Below are 21,348 nucleotides of genomic sequence, written 5' to 3' on the forward strand. Positions count from 1 at the left end.
ATAAGCAACAAATGGCGTAGCAGCAGAGGGCACCAAGGACAAGCCTTTTCCTACTCTCCGGTCCCGCGAGTTTCACCTGCGATTATTTTTAATGAGAACATTCAAGTTATTTATATAATGTGTTCAGCTAGACACCAGGATGCGACCACAGTCCATAATTCTAATTGCAACCAGCCAGCTGTTTTCCTAATGCATCGTCACCTTATGTAAATGTACACTGTATGCTCATGAATCATTGCTTTATTTAGAAAATCCATTGTGAGGTTACCATGGAGATAACAATGTGCCAGACCGAGCCATCTGCACGTTTCAACATCAAATATGTCTTCAGGGCCCAAGGGGACACACAAGATTACACGTTTTAATGAAAAACAGCACATTTGCCTTTGATCCTGCGTGATTTTCGAATCAGCAAGCTCTCGAATGCAGCGAGAGATTTTTTTTTGGCGTTCATTTCTTCAGTATCACTGTGGAGGTGTCAGCGCGGCCGTCAGTTACTCACACTCGTTGAGTTTGAGAGCGTGACTGATTCCGAGCGCCGTTAGCTATATCTGCTAGCCTTCATATGAACCCATTGAAGAAAGCTTGTATTCCTGCATGTATCTGTATTTCATAATGGTTGGGAACAACACCTGAACTGATGATTGAATGGAGGAAAAGAGTGTGAAAACCACAGACACACAACCTTCTATTAACACTCAGGGTGGATGTCAGCTGTGTGCGCTGGTCGAAAAACCATATCCACCACCTGTATCCAGACATTTGCATTTAGAACTCAAACCTAGAAGTATAGACGGATGTTCAGCGATCTATGGACACTCGTCCTGTTTTTGGCTGCAAGAGTTGCAGCGGACATAGTTTAATGATTAGTCTGTAATGTGGAGAGATTTTGATTAATTCGGCAGCCAGTCTCACCTTGCACATTTGATCGGTTGTCTGAGGCATATCATAAAAGTTCTCATTCTCAGTTGTTACTGTCAAGAGTGAGACTCATTTTTTTTTCTTTTTTTTTTTTTACTATAACTGAAAATAGACTTTGTTTCAGCCTATGAACTTTCTAGAAGTTATCTGCACTTTCCAAGAGGGATGAGTGAATCTCATGAAGACATTTCATGTGAAGACTAAATATGTTAATACGAGCAATGGATTTATTTATTTATTTATTTTACTTTTTTATATGCATACTATGTCTGTCTGTCTGTCTGTCTGTCTGTCTGTCTATCTGTGTTGGTGTAACACATTACAAGTAATGCAAGTTATGTAATCGGATTACTTTTTTCAAGTAGCTAGTAAAATACTGCATTACTTTTTAATTTACAAGAAAATATCGGAGTTACTTTTTCAAATAAGCAATGCCAGTTATTTTGTTTTCTCATCCTGCACTCATGTTGAATGAAATAAGATTGTAAGTGCAGAGGTGTTGTGTGCGCTGTGTGAGCATGATGTTACTGTAGTTCTAGACTAAATGTCAACAAAAGCAAACTATAAATAACACAAATATAATTTACATGTTTAATTCGATTTTATTAAATAATCTGTTATATCTACATACAGTTCTATCTATCATTGATTCCATCTATCTGTCCATATGTCTGTCAACTTTTATTAGTTAAGTTATACATTTATTTTTATACATTAACTTGGATGCATCGATACAGAGTTTTCATTTTGTAATTATGAAACTCTAATGATACATGTGTATGACCCCATTTCTTATCAATTAATGATGAACAAATCATTTCGAGCTTGAGAGAAATTGAGCTAGAGCTTCTGAAATATTTCTGGACTGTGGTCTGTTCTCTAAACAGTCAAACTGATTAAGAACATCCTCACAAATCAAATTAGCTTTTTAACATGTTTTAGTAAAGTTCCTAAAAAAAACCTTTTTTTGAATGTATCCCTCTTGTATATAAAACATGCTGATAATCTACATTAATATGCCATGGGATTTCCACAGAGAACTTCTTGTTTCCCTTTGTAATTGCTATTTTATTCATTTGCTGTCTTGTAATCATAAAGCAATTTTACAACCAGCAAAGTGTCATCTGGAGTAATTAGGTGCCTATTATATTCTTAATTTCAAGATAAAGAGGGTGAAAGTCACAAAAAACATGTCCAGCCATACATTACAACCATACAATTCTAAAATGTTATTAAAAATGCTAAAAGGTTTTGAAACTGTTTTGATTTTCTGTAAAATTTTGTAAAATCATGTAAATAAATGGTGAAATATGAGGAGTAAAACAATATTTTGCTTCTTTTTTGGAGACCTTTTGAGACCTAAGAACTTTTCCTTGATTTGTCTGTTCATTAATGAAAAAACAAAGTTGTTCTTTGCTGGCGAACGGGATTGTCTAACAAGATCAATCAAAGCCCTTCCACTCTTGCAGGTCCTTCTGGACTGCACTGAATTGTTCCTGCTGAATCATCGCTTCTCCTCTTATTATGCTCATTGTCTCAAGGATTTGAATGAGTCTTACCTTCTGTGCTTTTCGATTGAAATAATGCTACAACCCTTGAGCACTGCATCAGCACTTCTGTTTACTGGCTGCTGTTTAAGGAATAAAAACCCTGCGTTAAGACAACAAAAAAAAGTTTAGATGTTTAGTGAAGTGTTTAGAAATGGGGTGATGCATAGCCTAACAACCTCTGTTACTATTTGTTGCATTCATAACATGTATAATGGGAGTTTTATGGTGTTGTTATTGTTACCTGAGGTGATGCACTTTTATAATTCATTTCCCCTGACAAAATGTAGTTTTTGAGTTCAGTGCTACATTCTTGTGAGCCACAGTTTTTATATCCATTAGGAAATCAACCTATGAATGACTTAATGCATCCTGCATTTTAAATTGGGAGAAAATCATAAAAATAGCATAAGAAATACACAATTCCATTAAGTACATTCTTTCTTTGAAGTTTAGACAGTCAAACAACCCAATTAATCAAGTCTTGTTGACATTAACCTTCTTTGAATGTCATCACTTTCGGTGTAGTCATACACCCGCATGTTTCGTATCTTCATAACACAGGGAAATGGTTTACCTCTCCTCCAGCATTTCCGTCTGTTTTGATCACGTTTCATCAGGGCCATCATCCTTTTGGCTCAGAGACGCAACAGAGCTCTGAGTAATTGGTAGCGTAGGACTGTGGGAATGTGGCTTGGTACGGGCCCATCTGTCACTGGCTCTGACAAATGATCCGGTCCTGTGCCCAAAATGAAAGGGAATAAAAAAGTAGCGGGGTCCCTGTCAGTGACGCATGCCATAATGATCTTCAGTAGAAATGTGCACTCACCACATGGTGCAAAGCACTCATTTAGTCATATGAGAGATGTGAGAACTAGTGTTCTTTCACCCCGGTGACATGTCTCCATCGGAGAACATACGGTGTCGCTTGGTATGTGAAACTGCAGTAAGGCCTTCGAAGCATGCAACATTTTTACAGTATTCAAAAGTAAGCAATGCTTTAGGGTTTCTTATTACCCTGCCATGCATTGTCGTACGTGTTGCTGTGTACATGCTATAAGTTATAAAGGTCAGTTCAGACAAGCAACCACAAAAGGATTCTGTATATGTAAGACCTATTGGTATTGGTAAAGATGTGTATAGTCTCAAAGTGTAAGGAAAATATGCTGATGGGTCATGATGTTTGACCAGTTGTCCAGCAGCTGATCCTTGAATTAATATTTGAGGTGGCAGTAGTTAAGAAAGAATTAATAAACAGATGCAACTTCTAGAGATTGTGCTGATAGTTTCTGAGACGTTCCATCTCTGTTTTCATGTCCTTAAAAGCATTGCAGCTATAGTCATCAACACTCTGCTTTTGTAGCAAGAGACAATTACTGTCAAACTTCAAATAACCTGCTGTGAAGGATGCGGTCATTATTATGCATAATCCTTGTTTATTTTTCTTGTGAAGACTATGATTTTTGCAGTACAGTATGCCTGGACTATTTATTTGTTTAATATCTGTCAGATACCCTACTAAAAAGCTGTTGCATAAAGTATATTTACATATATATATTTTTTTTTTTTTTTTTTTTGCAGTTTTCACACACAGTTTTATAATTTTAGTGTTTTGAACTTTGTGTGTATATATATATATATATATATATATATATATATACATACATAATAATCTTTTACTTAAAGGGTTAGTTTAGGTCCAGAAATGTAGTAAAGACATCTGTAAAACAAGTCTATGCTATGCTACGAGAATACTTTTTGTGCGCAAATAAAACATAAATAACATAATTTATTTAACTATTCTTCCTCCCGAGTTACGTCTTCCGCCATGTTGGAGAGTTCCCAAAAACGTAATCTATGTACTCAGAGTTCTTTACGTTCGAGGGGAAAGCGTGCACATGAACATAATTGGCGTAATCAGCATTGTTTACAGTAAGGCTAAAGCATACATATGTGTTGTGATACTCTCCAAAGGCAGAAGAAAGTAACTCAGGGTAGGGTTGGGCCAATAGACGATGTCATCGTCCATCACTGAATGCTGACAAACATCACTATGTTAAGCTGAAGGAAAGCAAATGAAGTTAGGAAAGGAAATGAAGTGTAATATGGAAACCTTAAAGGGGATAAATAGCCTATGAGATGGGAGGATAAAATATACAATAAATGAAATATATATTTCAATATTTTTTCTCGCAATTATATCGTTGGATAAGTATATGTGACTGTATATAAATTGCGGGCATCAGGGAGCCGCAATTGAAACCACTATCAATTGCGCACTCTTATTTTACTTTCACTTTTGAGATTCGCAATCATAAGGACTCTATACTATGGTGCGGCAGTACTTACCACACATTTGACAAGATTAGGTGTTTGTCATTGGTGCTCAAGATCTGCAAATCATTCACCATCATCCCAGCAGACATTTCTCTTTACTTTGTGTATGTGGTAAGTGAAGTTTCATGTACTGTATTGCAACAGGCTACTGCTAGTAAGCTGCTAACCTTTTAGGGGCTACGTAGAATGCGTTATTTGTTTCAAGATTCAGGCCCTAACCCCTCCCCCACTCCCCAATTTCATCTTCCATCACGATGTTTCACCGTAGACATCGTCCGATGCCAATTTGGTAGACATTGCCCAACCCTAACTCAAGGGAGAAGTTGAGACACTGATGTCACATGGACTGTTTAATCAATGTCCTTACTAAATTTCTGGACCTCGGGACATTACAGTTGCGTTGGTGTAAATGGGAGGGTTAGAGACCTCAGATTCCATCAAAAAATATCTTAATTTGTGTTCCGAAGATCTTACGGGTTTGGAACGACATGAGGGTGAATAATGACAGAATTTTCTTTTGAGGGTTAACTAACCCTTTAAATGTAAATAACATTTCATTAGCATGTTAGCTATACTTTTTGTGAATAAATGCAGTTGTTAATACTTTTTTTTTTTTGTTGCAATAAATAAAACCTTTTTATCATGAGTTGTTCACAAATGTAAAAACATGTTTAACACATTAGTGATTTTCAGCGTTTTTAATGAATAAAAGTTACTTATATAAGTAAATAAAACATAATTAGTGTATTAGCCTCACCTTTAGCAACAGCCTAATCTCTCAGTAAAGAGGTTGTTGAGTGTTGTCGACAAGTATAAAATGAAACTGCTTTGTTCTTGGTTAGTAAGGGTTCTTAGGGCAATTAGGCACTAGTTTGTTGATTGATGAATGGTTTAGCAGATATGGAAATGAATGGCTTTGGAGCACACAATCTGTCTGGATTGCCACAGTCTGATTCTCACATTCTCATGCCTGATAGCCCCCATCTCCCATCACGCAAAGTGGCTTTAGGAGACAAAAGCATTGTCGGAAGCTGAAACGGTCTTGTTGGGTCCATCCACACAAACTGCAGTTGATCATGGTGTGAATTTCAAACAGGTTGACAAGGGTAATTCAGTCTACTTGATAATGTCAGATTGTCAGCAGCTTGTTTTGCCTGATGAATGTTTGTGAGATTCCAGCTGTTAGTAGGGGCCAGAGCCCTATTTGGGTGTTACACAGAACAGTAAGTAGTATGCTAGGTGTCTTCTTATATTTTACTTTTCTTTAACAAGATTCTAGTTGTACTTGTTACCCAAGTACCCTTCTCTCTGTAACATGTTAGAACCACAGATGTAATCACATTTGTCAACTGTAACAACTAATTTCCACATAATTGTATCTTTGTACAAACAGAATTTACCATTTACATGTACATTTATGCATTTATCAGATGCTTTTACCCAAAGCTAGTAGCTAGTGACTTATAATAAAGTAAGTTAATCATAAATATAAATCAAACATTTTTAGAGCATTAGCTATAACTTTAGTGAATTAAGGTAAAGTTTATGCAGACAATATTCATCAATATTTGTAGAATACAATAACTTTTCTTTTTTTTTAGTTTAGGAAATTAGCAAAATTATTCTAATTTTCAAAAATCCAATGATATTTGTTATAATTATGAAAAAATAAAATAAAAAAAATGTCTGTGTTGCATGTCCCTTCTCTCAGTATCTAATTCACACCATGTAGATTACTTATTTAGCCAATTCTAAATATGGACAGGGCTTTTTGGGGACAAATGCCATTGTAATCAGAATATGTGCCAGACATAATAACACAGTACATTAAGCTGTATTTTTAAAGACTTTTCTTAGAGTGTAATTTAATTAAGTAGTTCTGTAAAACAGTATTCAGACTTCCAAAAATATGCTCTGGTCAATCTTTAGCTCATTATTGTGGTTAAGTATAATTTGATAGTAGACAATTAACCAAATAGTACCTAAAAGGATGGAACTAAAGAGCTAAAGTTAGCAATTTAGCTCAGATGAAATGTCAGTAAGTTATTATTATACTTTTGACAGGGTGTTGACATTTTTACATTATTATGCTGATTTCTGATACTTCATAGAAAAGAATGGACCATTTCATAGTCAGACATCCCAATTCATACCACTAAACATCACATAATTCACCGAAGATAATACTTATTGAGGTTTGTCCTGTTGTTTCATGCCAAAATTGTCGCTTCCTGGAGGATGTTGTCATTTAACGACAGGGTTTTTTGAGCTAAAGGGATTGTACAAAAGACTGATTGGATAGTGAGGGGAAAGACTGATTAATAAGATGGCATGAACAATAATTTTGTGCTATGTTGTTTGAGCAGCTTCTGCCATTATTGATCATTTCTTTTGCTCCCCCAGAGGACAGTTTGGGAACAGCTGCCTTAGCAGTTGACCATGCCAATTCCAATAAAATGTTGGATAATGAAAATCGACTTGTTAACTTGCGCAGTATCAGACATACATTATAGATAAATGTCTGTACATCACATGGTAATGAACACTGCCGTGATTTTACATATTTAGTTGCTGATAAGGCTGTTTCTCTCTTTTCAGAGGTCTCTTTCCAGAACCACTCTCGATTACGGACGCCACCGCTGCCCTTGTCACACTCCCACTCCCCAAGTCAACACCACACTGCCTCCATTGGCTCTCTGAGCCACAGTAACTACACTCAGCGCAGTAACCCGAGCCCGGCACCCACTGACAGCTCAGCTCCCAATGAGGGTTCTACAAGTGCCCAGGACTCAGGCAGTGCCCAGGACAACTGGCTTCTCAACAGCAACGTTCCTCTAGAGACCAGGTACATTTGGGGCTGTGATGTTCTCGTGGCACAATGGCTAATGAAATAGTTAAATAGAATTGAGTGACTCTTAATTAGGCATTTATAATGCATCATAAGGCATGCATATGCTGACTGCATGAAGCGTTTTATGCTGTTCTGCTCAAAAGTTCAACTACACTGTTAATACTTGATGAGTCTTTATGTAGCCTTTTAGCTCTACTTGACGCACAATATTTAATGGGTCCTTCCTGTTATGCAGTACCTTTTAGATGTCTCAGTCTTTTAAATAAAGTGTACATGTATGTGTTGTAATTTAATTAAGTATCTATGTAAAACAATATACCAGACTTTCAAAATGCTCTGGTAAATTTTAAACTAATAAACTTTTTTTGACAGTAAAACTGTTACCAAAATGGATAAAATAAAGAATCAAAGTTAGCCAGTTAGCTTACTTGAGGCGTCAGAATGACATTATTTATAGTTTAACAGTATTTTGACCTTTTTATGTTATTATTCAAATTTCTAATATTTTATATAATACGACAGATTTTGTATATATGTAATAGGTTTCCCTACAAAAATGGTCATTTAATGAGATTGATGTCATTAAGCAACAGTTTTTTACTTTTTTTTCATTTCACAAAAGACTAACAGGTTGGAAAGCAATATTGGAGAAATTAATTGTAAATAAATTGATTTATTTAAAAAAAAAAAATTTCTAACTTTATTCCACCATATTTATTTTGTTAATAAAATACAGTATGATTGGACATAAAAATGTACTGATAGTAGGAATGGCCTTAAATTTTTTAGCTGAATTGAGAATTAAATGAAGCTTTACAATCTGTTACACAGACGTTACATACGGCTCAGTTTTTACATAAATTTCTTCCCAAAATGCATTAAAAATATTACTAAATATACAACAAGAGAAAAGTTTTTTTTATTTTTTTTTTTGGGCTTTCCGGACAGTGTTGCTGATCTAATATCTCAAGCCCAAATGCAATAGATGGGTGAATTCTCTCGAGGTTCTGAAGGAGGCTTTGGTACAAACTCAGCTCCTGTTTTTATCTCTCATCAGCCCTTGCTCTCTTTGCTTCTATCTGAGGCACTTGTGTGGAGGAGATCAGTCAAGAACCTCTCAGATGTCTGTTTGCATTGCTCAGGCTGCTTATCATGCATGGCGGAGGCAAATCAGCACTGTCAGACCAGCCTGAAGAGAGATGATACATACTGATACCTCCATTACCTCCACCTCTTGCACTGCTCAACCCAGCCCCGACCCAAATGGGTCATATTTGTTTCAGTTGCTGTAAAAGTTTTAGGTTTTTCTGACTTTGTGCTAAGAACATTTGTATCTGCACTTTTTTCTAACTTTTTTTTTTTTATATATAGAGTAGCAGCAATGGTGAATGGTTATGGTGAAGGTAGAATAAATTGCAGGCTGAACTTAAACTTAACTCTTAAATGCGTGGTCCCTTATTTTAACGTAGACCATTTTTACCACTGCTCCAATCCCCAAAATTGTTGAAAGAATCCTAACAATTGTATCATTTACTAATAAGCATAAACACTAGGACACTTGCTTGGAAACTCATTGTTTCTTTGTAGTTGTGATGTGTTCGTGACCAGCATGGGTGTGAACGGTCCACTCAACAGGAAAATGAATCTTTATTTGAATTTGCTGAGGGACAGTTAGAACATGATGACTGATTAAACATCATGGATTTCCTCAAACTTTAATCTGGACCAGGTATTCCCACGGGAGAGGGAAACAGATGGTCATGCCAGCCGATCTGCGGCATAAGAAGAGTGGCAGAAACAGAGTAAATCAGTGACCTCACACCCCACTCTCCACAGCTCCCTCCTATCTAAAAAAAGGAGCGATCAATTATCCGAATCCCTCTGATGAAATTGGAACCATTAGCAATATCCACAAGGGCAGTGAACGATGGCCTGTCATTTAGGGTTTAGCTAATGGCTTTGTAATGGTTCCCTCTCACGACTTTTGTACAGCGGGCTGGAATGGGTCGGATGAGTCCCTGGGTATATAGGCTTACCGAGCCCTCCCATTGGACGAGAGCCAGGCAATGCCATTCTGTTATTGGCTGCTTTTATGATTTCTTCTCTGACTCCTCCAAACCGGCCTCTGGGCTCTTCTAGCCTTCGTTTAACACTTTAATTTGCCTCCCAATGCCCTAACAAACCAAAACATGTACATAAGCCAATGACAATCAGCAGAGCAGGCAGGCAGGCAGGCAGTCCGGAACAGCTCTGAAGAAAAGAAAGCAAACATTTTCTCTTGTTGAATTGAAGGTGCTTTGCCTGGCCAATGCATGTCGATGGTTCATTTCTCCATTGCATTATCTCAGTCTCCCCTTATGGAACAGCCTTCTCAGGGGGGCAGGAGCTACAGCAGACATGCTTCACTGAATGCACACAGAGTTGCTCTCTGAATGTTAATAATCCTCTACTTTATGAAACCATTTATTATTTAAAAACTGCAAAAAATAAATAAATAAAAAAGCAGGATTTAGAGTAACCACTTGGGAATTCTGTCAGTATAATGTGTGATTCTTCTGAAAAGTGTTGCGTCAGCTCATTAAACACAAAGAATATGAAGAAGTGAATGGAAAAGTAATGCCTTGTTTTCTTCTAACCACAATCATAAAGGAGCCAGAATACACTAATGTTTATCAGAGAAGAACAGGACGCTTGCAGAGAGGGGCATGGGTCGTACAACACAAGGTACATGAGTGGTAAAAGCGCGTGAGCGCTCTCGGGTGGGGCGTACCGGGTTTCATGGGGATAAAACCCCCCACACAGCACTTAAGTTCCATAAGGATATCTCTATTCCCCCACTTTCACTGAAATGGTGCTGGTGCAAAGCTGTTGACTTCTTTTAAAACAGACCCAAAATGAAACTGCTGGAGAGACGTTTTCATAACTTGCTGTTACTTAAATCACAGCACATCACTTTCTCGCACCGTTCCAAAATATTTTAACTGCTTTCCGACACGCTGGGATACGTCCTTGTGCTGTAAAACAAAACATGAGCACTCGTGTAACTCGGCCAGCTAGATTAGAAGTTGGGACAAACTGTTGTTTAATTGAACACATTGCAATGGTTGTTTCCAGTATAAACAGCTTCGTAAGAAGATAATGGTCAAGATCTAGTTTTGGTTGATCTAGTTTTGTTTCACACTAGTCTTGCCAGACTGACGATTTGTAGTTTAAAAATAGTATGTGATGTGGAGATTTTCCCACCCTCTGTTCTATGATGTTGTCAGTAAATCGTTTAAGAACTATTGGTTTAGATTTTAAACTTCTACTGCAGTTGAAACATTTGGAACGGTTCCAAATTGGGCTCCGGATCTGGCACCAGCACCAGCACCCCTTCATTAGAAAATGGGGTTTGTTTGTCTTTGTCGACCTCTCTCTCCACTCTGTCCGTTTACAGAAATTTGCCGGGTGATCGCATTTTTTGTGTTTGCACATCTGTCTCCCTCTTGCATGCATGTCTCACTCTCGTTCCATCTGTCCATCTCTCCACCTGTGTGTAGAAACATAACAAAGCAGACATTCCTAGAGACTTTACAGGACAACTTTATAGAGATGGACATACTGGCCACAGCTCGCCGCGACGGCGCTTGCACTGATGGGTATGTTGCATGATCTGACTGCGGCTGCTGGAATCTGCTTTGCCATGCTGCATAGTGCTACCTGTGGACACTTGTTTCTCAATACATAATGACAAATGTAACCGAATCTAACACATTGCATCACATACTGTATGAATTGCATGTTTTTTCTCTGAACACATAATAACAACTTTTCTAACTAACTATGAATGCATTAGCATTCTTCTCTAAGGAACTGTCCATAAGTCATTTAGTTCACACTACAAGACTGAACCCTGTTACCTTGATACAAAATAATACAGATTTGAGGCCGCATAAGAATGTGTAAATGGTAAGAGAATTATAATTTTGGGGTGAATTATCATTTTTTCAGAGCTATGGCAAGCACAGTTCTTAGTGAGTCAGCATGATAGATTTTTTTTTTTTTCTGTCACGTTTATGAAATTTAAGTTACAAACTTAATGTTAGTAATCAGAGAAAGGCTTTTTAAAAGTTCTTTGTAGAACATTTTTATTGAGACAGGACAGTGAGGGAGAGATTGGAATGACCAGATATGGGATCAGGAAAAAAAGGACGTTGATCCAGGAATTAAACTCTGAAAGAGATGGGCAATTCACAAGATCATTTTTATTTGCATTGCTAGCTACAATCCCAACCAAATTATGAACCTGGTACAAATTTTAGCACAATGAAATGTGCCAACATGACAAGCTTCTGTTTTGTAGTGTACACAAGGATGTTTTGCAAGTCTGTTATTCTTTTCTCTGAGTTTCCCCTTGTCTGGTCAGTACAGCTTTACTGCACGCTCAAAGACAGTGACTTCACCAGGGATTGGTGAATTGATAATGTACATCCTGCATTATCCCATGGCTTCTTGACACATTTGGGGTGAATTAGTCACTACGATTGCTTTGTATTAGCAAGAATCCACTGTGGTCACTCGCGCTGTAAATTCAATTTGATATTGATTCAAAATTGAGATAATGCACCCCACGGGGCACAGTGCGTCTTGCTGCCACTGCTCAGAGCTGGCAATGTCAACAGCTTGGAAAAGTGCTTTGCGACAGCAATACTGACCAGTGCGGGGACTCAAGTCTACACCCTCTATAGATACTGTTTAACATGATGAGAAAACACTTACCACACAGTGCTCTCTAACGTCACATTATTGTGAACATAAGCATTAACGTTTTCTGCATCTCTGCAGACATTTTCTGTTCAAGCCTGGCGGGACTTCGCCCTTGTACTGCACAACTTCACCTGGCTACCCTTTGACGTCCAGTACTGTCTATTCTCCCCCTCCCCGGCCCCTGCCGCGAAACACCTTCTCACGGCCTGCCTTTAGCCTGAAGAAACCCTATAATCACTGCAACTGGAAATGTGCCGCCCTCAGTGCCATCCTCATCTCCGTCACCCTGGTGTTCCTGTTGGCTTATTTTATTGGTAAGTTCACTCCTGTGCATTCTCATCTTCCCTTAAAACGGCATCAAAATGTGTGACACACAAGTGATGACTTATGTGTTTCTTTTTTTGGGTCCTAAAAGGAAAAACCTGATGGTTTTTCAACATCATGCCAGAGTAGCGACACACAAAGATACGGATTTGAGTCTTTTATCAATCTTTGGAAACCTCAGCTACTGCAGATTACAGTTAACATTATCGATTTCTTCTATTTTTAGAAAATGTCAGTGTCCTACAACTGTATTCAGACAGGTCAGTGAACCAAATCAATAATGGACAACAGATAAAGTGAGATATGTTTGAGCCATAGCAACAGTGTGATTTTCCCCATTTGGTTAACATTTCTGGATTTAAACAGAGACTACATAGAATCATTAAAGGTCCATGACTTTTTACAGCTGTATTACTTCTGAGCCATATTAGTCTGAACATTTATTATGGACATACCTGAACTTTACTGTGGTGCGGAATGTTACTAGGTCTGCTAAGTAATTCTGCTATATGTTTCATGCTATCACAAGAAAGCAGTGGAAAATCCAGTGTACGTGTAAGAAAACGAGAGCCGGTCTAGCAGTTCCAAATAAATTGTGCCCATACCTTGAAAAGTAAATCAATAACAACGATAATGTTTTGTATAACCCAATATTTTTTACAGGACAGCATGAAATGGGTTTGCATAATGTGTATCTGCTTAGAATGGAAATTGTTATGTGTAATCTCACACAGAGCCCACAGAATGAAATCATATTTCTTGAAGTTTAAAAAATTTTTTTTTTAGTTCAAAGTCATTTGCACAAGGTGCATCCAAATGGAGATCTCACAGATGCGTCTTCATTATTACAGACTAACAGCTTTCCACAGATAAGGTACCGAGAAGAAAAAAAAATGCAGTGTAAAACAACTGAAATGATCTCGAACCATCCATCCAATCTATTTTTGATTAAAATGAAAAACATGATCACTATCCTGTGATTCTGGTTTGGGATCTAAATTAGAATACTGTTAGCTGATGATAATAATAATTACTCAGCTTTGTTCAAAACTATATTTTAAGGTACCATTGTGTGCTTTGCATACTATGTGTGGTGCATGTGACTAACCTTAATAGCTGCCTATGTAAAATGCTTTTCAAAGATGTCATTATATTACATTTTTAGGTAGAAGGTATTGCAAGTTTGCAATGTTTTTTTTTTTTTTTTTTATGCTCGTTGGGTTATTGCTGCAATCAATTTTGAGTTATGTCTCCTATGTGCTTCCTGCAAGAAGCTCTATCTGTGTGCCATACAGAATTGCTGCACATCTAGAGCATTTCTTTTCTATCCTGAAAATACTTTTAAGTGGTTTCTTAATAGGTGAATGCCTAGCAGGTGGCAGCTGACTAAATTCTGGATCAAATCTAGATACTGTTGTCTACATTAAATGCCTAAGCACAGTGCTTAATGAAGTTATTCTCAGTGTTAGCTAGATGGCTAGTTAAGCTCTGACCTTGTTAGGAGCCCTGCAAAGCCCGCCAGGCTGATGTATCTTAATCACTTCATGTAATTATAGACACCCTACCTCATCCTAACTCTCTTCCAAAATCAAGCTCATCTCCCTGTGCACCTCAGGTAAACACGCATGGAACCGTAGCTCACCCTGAGAATCTGGGATTCAATCAACAACAAGGGGTCACGTTTAATTAAAAGCTGATGAGAAAATATATTTAATTTCAAGTGCAGTTAATTATGCAGGCCTGTAATTGGAAACTCTAGCTGTGTTGTCTAATGAACCCAATTAAACCTTCTGACAGATGTTTTTGACTTGCTGCTTAGTTTTCCCCTTATTTTTCTGTGGAGTTTGCAAGAAATGTATTCTTGAAAGGAGTGAGATCGCAGAACTGGGAGTGGTGTGCCATTTTCTCAGTGGTGGAATGCTCATTAAGAAGGTCAATATGTACTGGGCATCTGAAGGTCATCAACTTCCCTCTGTGTTCATTACTTAGTGTGCTGGGTCCTCATTGTACCTCCCAACATGCAACCTCAGTTATAAGCCACAAGACACTCACTCTTAACTGTCCACTGACTTTGAAGCTCCAGTCTTTTGTTTTCTGTCTCTTTGTTTCCTCATTATTACAATCAGCTCAATGTATTTCAGGTGTACCTTTTAGCAAAATTTATTTTTGTCAACTCGGGGTGTTGGATTGTCAAGGGATTGGATGTTCTGGTGTTGAAAGCACTGGTGGTGTTTATAGGTCTTATATAGGTTGTGGGTTTGTGTCACAGTGAAGTTTCGGCTTGTGGTAACCTACATTAAGAGGATGCTTGCTTTAACCTAAATGTGGAAGACTTTACAACTGGAAAGTTAGGTCACCGTTCTGTTCGGTCACCATGGTACCCTTGAGCATAACACTTAGCACTAGGTCACCCCAGGGGAACTTTCTTTGCAATTAGCATAGCATCACTATGGACTGAACGTTGTAAGGTAAATTGTCAAGTTGCCAATATCTCTCTGCCTAAACGAAGCCGTTTTATCAAGGCATCATGGGAAAGTTCATTCTCTGTGGCCAGACTTTATATGCACTCTTACCAGAGTTGAGAGATTATTCATTCTGGACAGATTCCTCTAAGCTTCAGTGAAAGTGAAAAATGGCTTAAGACTTTTTGATCTACTAACTTGCTGATGATGTGCATTTCACTGCCTCTTATTTGTAGTCAACAGTCTGAACTTGAAGTGGGACCAGAGGAGGGCACATAGAAAAGAGGAAGTACCACTGGGAGTCCTTCTGAAAAGATGAGGCACTTGTGAATGGGGAAACGTAACACTCAAGAGTGCTCTCCGAGGCCTCACTGGTTTGTCTGCAGATTGATTTGACACCTACATGTGTTTTTTAAAGGCTTACAATCCATGTCTGCTTAAACAAAACGTGTGTTTATAATATATATATATATATATATATATATATATATATATATATATATATATATATATATATATATATATATATATATATATATATATATATATATATATATATAACATTTCCTTAGTCAAGACTCATGAGTAAACTCTTCAGTAAATGAAGTAGTATCCCACAATAACCTTCCGTTCTAATAAATTCTTCCAATACCTACTTTAACCATGTCTGAAACAAGGGCACTGATCAAACCGGTCATCTTCTTAGTCCCACTTCCATTTGCAAAAGTGGCGACTGGCACTTTCACATCATTCTTTCTTTATTGAGATACATTCATTGGTAAAGATTCCATAGTCGAATATGAGATAGCTGCCCAAAAAGTGCCAAAGATCTTGTGCACCAGGATCCCTGCAGGAGGGGTGTCAGAGTAATTAGACGGCTAATGAGAGGAATGAGAGCTGCCATGTTTAAAGCTCATCCATTTAAGTGTCTAAGGGGAATTAATTAACCATATGCTTGCTAATGTGGCCTGTCCATTCTATGACAGATGAGCAAGAAATGGCATTTCCCAACTCATGACTACTCTGCCCCCAGATCCCAGTATTGTCCTCGATTTCTTTGACATGGGATAAAGCTTCTCAGGAGGTTTATCAGGAGGTGTTGCAGAGGTTTGAAATGCAGAAGTGGAGCAGTAATGAGTTTGTCTTTCTCTCAGACTGAAGCAGTAGTTTGTGCAAGCTCTCTGATTTCTAATTGGCTTGCACGGATCTATCAAAGTGGCCTGCCAAAGCAGATATTGCAGGGGCGTTGTGTGTGTCCAGGCTTGCATTTCAGCATGGCTGCCGTTTTACACTCAACAGGTCGTGGGTCTTTCCACTTGCCATTTCAGTGGGGCACTCATTAAAAAAAACACCCAACTTAGACCATTTCCACCTGTCCCTGCTTTTGCTTCTTACTCAGGGAGCCCAATTGACAGAGAGAGAGAGAGAGAGAGAGAGTTTGGATGATGGAAGAGTTCGGGCTAGTCAGAAAAACATATTTCATAAGCTGGACTCTTCCCAATGCACTTTGGAAATCATAGATACCGGGACAGCATGGGCATAAATCACAATGAGGTTTGGTAGTTGGGGGTAGCCGGGAAGTGTGTGAGGCATTGTACATCAGAGCTAGACAGGAGAAGTTGCAAAGGGGTCCAGATGGAAGATGGGCCCCTTGAAGGATGTGATAACTTGGACGTTTGGAACGACACCTAGATCCATGATGCTTTTGATTCGATTGTCCTCCCCCACTGCCCATGCGCATTCTGCACTCTCCGATTCCTTCCACAGAGCCACAAATCAACCAGTGGGCAGCAAAAAAAGAGAGCAAACTAAAGGAATGCCTTATTCTGTCTTGGGTCATGACAAACCAAGCCATCTGTCTCATAGCGTGTCGTCCGCCTTTGACAGTGGTACTGATGGGGGCGGAGGCACCCGGTCTTTTGCATTTTATATGGTTTCAAGAGAGCTACGGAATTTTATTGCCTCCACAAAAGCACTCTTGCAAAAGTAACAGCAACGTCTTCAGGAATGCCCGAATCTGTCAGAATGCAATCAAGAAAATGCGCTGCCTGCAATTTTCTAAATGGCTATTGATTGAGTAAGCAGGAGTATGGCCACTCTCATCCACCGTGGCAACGCCTGTCAAAGGCTTCATCGTTTTCCAGGCCACATTTTCACCATTTAGAAAATGTAGAGTGGTTACCACGTAATATGGCTTTAATTAATGGCAAAAAATGTAAAGGAATGTGAAGCAGAACTCTCCATTTGTCACGACTAGTTTGATCTGCAGTCTGTGAGCTGTGCGCTGGGCTTTTTAAACTGCCAATTTGAAGGTTCTGGTTAAGCTAGGGCAAGCACATCTTTGCTGAATCTTAAGGATCATTGATTTTACAACATGTAAAGCAGGACCAAGGATATCCAACCCAAGGCCCAATGAAGCAATTAGACCAAGCTCTTTGTTTTTCTTTGCAAATGAATTCAAGCACATATTTCCCTCTGTAAAAACCACTACTCACTGAGGCATTGCTCTCTTAGTTTCTTTATTAATGATGAAACTGGTGTAACACCTGTCCCCCAACCAACACTAATGCAAAAATTATGTCCACTACCTCTACTTTTTTTTCTGTTACGATTTATGTTCATACTGTAATTGTTTTATTTTGAAATAAAAGATCATTCAACAACACCCAACACCATGAAATTGCATGAAACAGTTTATGGTTTTTGTGATGATAAATGTGGAATACTGTTTTGTTCCTGGTGCCAGTTTGTTGTCTGGTGCCAGAGATGTCCTGATTCTTCTAGTTGGACTTGGATTTTAAAGATGTTTAATATGGCATTGTATTAGTGGCTTGTCAACAACTAAACTGAGGTGGAAGTGCTAAGGTGTTTTTTTTTTTTTTTCTCTAGCTAAACAGTTTTAGTGTTCCATCACATGCGAATCAAGATTGACTGGAGGTCTAGTAATTATGCCAGCTATGTTTCTTTCACAAATGTTTTGACAGAAGAATAAATCATTCATTTAGACCTTTTCTCACCCTAATTGAGACAAGATATTTGCTGCTACACAAAACAAATATATTGTCACCTCTCCAAGATATTGAGTGGAGCGGAAAAGTAATTTTAGCCCTGAATTGTCACTACAGGTTGTCAAAAGAGTGTGGCAGAGAAAGCCAACTTTGCAAGTTGAAACCAGCTCTGTACTTATGAAGAAGAAATGGGAACTCACGTAGGGAGAGAAATGGAGCATGGGAAAGAGACAAGGCTCAAGATCATTTGTTTTATCTACTCCAATATCACTATAGTCTACCAAAGTTTGTATCGACAGCCGTTGTATTGCATACTGTAGCTGCATTCGAATATGCATACTATAAGTACACTCCAGTTACCAGTAAAGTAAACACTTTAAGGGTTAATTGGTATTCCCATACTGTAGCCCATTTTCTAGCATGACAATATTAATTAAATTATTTGGTTATTTACAACCTGTGTTTTGAACTTCCATTCTGTGCAAGAAAGACCTCCAATGCCTTTTGTTGGCATTTTATCTGTTGACTGAAGACTTTCCCGGACTAGGCTTTGTCTGGCTAAGCTGGTCCTGACCATTCTCATCCCGGTGATCCATCATGCCTGTCCCTTCCTTCCCTGTTCACTGCGCCATCAGAGTTCAACTCAATGGTTGCTTCTTTTGTTGACCTTGTGAAATATCGCCATGTCTTCTGGCGCTGTTCATGCATTCATCCGTACCTTTTGTTGTGTTCTTGCTGACTTGATAATTTCCTTGTCTCTTTAGCCATGGGGGGTGTTAGTAAGCTAATGGGCATGGAAATACAAGTTGCCCTGTGAGCTCTGGCTTTTCTGTCTGTGGGTTGTACAACATTTTTTCTCCAAGGTTGAGGGGATGTCCACCTCCCCCACTTAGTTGTTTTCATACTAGAAATGTGTATGCACTATTAGTCAAAAGTTTGGAATAATTAACATTTTACATGTTAGATTGCACATTAGATTAGGGAACACTATTCCCTCTAAAAAGATATAAAGCCCATATTAATCTATGGCCAAATTCTAGATACCTTAACCCTACCCAATACCTAAACATAACTACTATTGAGGTTTATTGAGGGAAAACTCTTTTTAACATTGATGATAATAAAAAAAAAAAAATGAAGAATAAAAAAAAGAAAACAGTTAATTTAAATTGTAATACTATTTCGCTGTATTACGTTTTTACTGTATTTGGTCAAATAAATGTTTTTTCAACAACATCCACAAAAGCAATGACTTGCATGTTAAGCTGCAGTGCTGTGTGGTTCTTTTGGAACTCTTAAACTGCCAAAGATTAATCAAGTCAAAACACATTTGTTTTGATAAAGCCTTGGTTTAATTACCCCACAGCCTTCAGAATGTTAATTTTCTGATGCAGTGTCTATAGTATTCCTTAGTGAATTTAATTTAATTACAATAATGTAGACCAAGGCACATGCTCAGTAATCACTGCTCCAGCTCATGTAAATTTACCATCTGCCGCTGCTCTTTCTCCACAGCCATGCACCTTTTTGGACTCAACTGGCATTTGCAGCCAATGCAGAGACCGATATATCAGCTGACAGAGGACAACAGGAGTGGCCTACATCTGCCCACAGATCTGGGTTTGCCGCCTTTGGGCAACACAGGTCTAGAGTTTCCGGACAGAGGAAGCAAAGATGACGGTATGTCCAAGTTTGATGTTTTAAACTCAACAAACTCAGATTTGTCTTTATTCAAGTACTGATTGTCCAGGTTACATGGTCCCGTCATTTCCCAATGGAAAAAAAATAAAGTTCCGTCCTACATTTTCTTGTTGAATGTTCTGTTTTGCTTAGATAAATGGATTTTCATGTTTATTTATTTTTTATTTTTTAGATTTTATCCTTATTAGGGTGCAGATAAATAGCAGCCTTCATGTGAAAAGGCAGCAGCTCGACAAGTTTGGTTGGGAAGAAAGAAGTTCTTCCAGTCTTGATTAACTTTAAACCTTTTTATTTTTGGGCCAAGTGTTTGAACTCATGCCCTTCAGTCATCTCGTCAACACATTCCAAAACTTCAAACTAATTTCCTGCCAGACTCGCATGAACTCATCTCCCGCTAATTTTGCTCGGCGATGGCCAGTATTATAACGTCTTATTTATTATTTTCAAAGACTTCAAGATCCAGGATTATTTGTCAGCCAGCTCCATGCTGTGACCAGTCTCAGTTGCACGCCTTGAGATCTGCATTACAATCCAATGAAAGTCGCTGTATAAATGAGAAGGGTATTATTTGTTCCTGGAAGAACGAATGGCACATCTTTAGGGATTGAGTATCCAGGGGCTCAAGACAGATTAGAACTTTCCCCCCATCCAGAAATCCATGCATTCCCTTCATCTCCGAGACTGGACAAGAGCTTTCCTGGCAGTGGAAGAAAGCAGACACTAACCCCCATGGTCATGGAGATGGAAGTTTGTACTAAGTTCACTATTTCCATGAGCACAACCCATATTTAGCCATTTGATTTGCCACAGGCCTCGGACAAAAGGTGGGAGATCAGACCATTACCATATAGATGAGTCACAGAGACGTCTTGTTTCATTTAGCAGCTGGCAGAGAGGGAGTGAGCGAAGCCGAAAACACGGAGGCTGCGGCAGTGCATCTGCTTGAGTGACATATGTGGCTGAGGGAAAATCGATAGGCCGGGCTTTTTAATTCTGACTGTCAGAGTAACATTGTCATCAGGAACACAGCAAATCAATCCGGTGTCACTGTGCTGTACATCCCTGCCATTAACTTAAAAAAAAAAACAATGTACAGTAGAGGTTTTCTGACCATCTTGAACCTTCTAGTAATCAGTTACATTATGAATAAAGAATGGTATCAAAACACCCTCCAACAGCAACTTCTTCCAACAATCCAAGAACAGTTTGGTGAAGAACAATGCATTTTCCAGCACGATGGAGCACCTTGCCATAAGGCAAAAGCGATAACTAAGTGGCTTGGGGACCAGAATGTTGAAATTTTGGGTCCATGGCCTGGGAACTCCCCAGATCTTAATCCCATTGAGAACTTGTGGTCAATCCTCAAGAGGCAGGTGGACAAACAAAAACTCACCAATTCTGACAAACTCCAATTTCAAACTCCATAAGTGATTATGAAAGAATGGGTTGCT

The 21,348-nt window shown here is 38.5% G+C and overlaps 1 protein-coding gene across 5 annotated transcripts in view; it reads left to right on the forward strand.

Moving 5' to 3' along the window:
* Positions 1 to 21,348, forward strand: part of LOC128028754 (teneurin-4) — a 226,762-nt gene that overhangs the window by 110,969 nt on the left and 94,445 nt on the right. For 4 of the 5 annotated variants that reach the window (XM_052616067.1, XM_052616069.1, XM_052616070.1 and 1 more), the window contains 4 exons: positions 7,404 to 7,650; positions 10,306 to 10,380; positions 12,481 to 12,716; positions 19,712 to 19,876. In XM_052616067.1, the coding sequence (XP_052472027.1) occupies positions 7,404 to 7,650; positions 10,306 to 10,380; positions 12,481 to 12,716; positions 19,712 to 19,876 (723 nt within the window). Of the gene's footprint in view, positions 1 to 7,403; positions 7,651 to 10,305; positions 10,381 to 11,195; positions 11,295 to 12,480; positions 12,717 to 19,711; positions 19,877 to 21,348 lie in introns of all 5 variants that reach the window. The other variant, XM_052616071.1, reaches the window with a different exon arrangement.

The sequence above is a fragment of the Carassius gibelio genome, chromosome A15 (assembly GCF_023724105.1).
Source record: "Carassius gibelio isolate Cgi1373 ecotype wild population from Czech Republic chromosome A15, carGib1.2-hapl.c, whole genome shotgun sequence".
In the NCBI taxonomy this organism is placed as follows: domain Eukaryota; kingdom Metazoa; phylum Chordata; class Actinopteri; order Cypriniformes; family Cyprinidae; genus Carassius; species Carassius gibelio.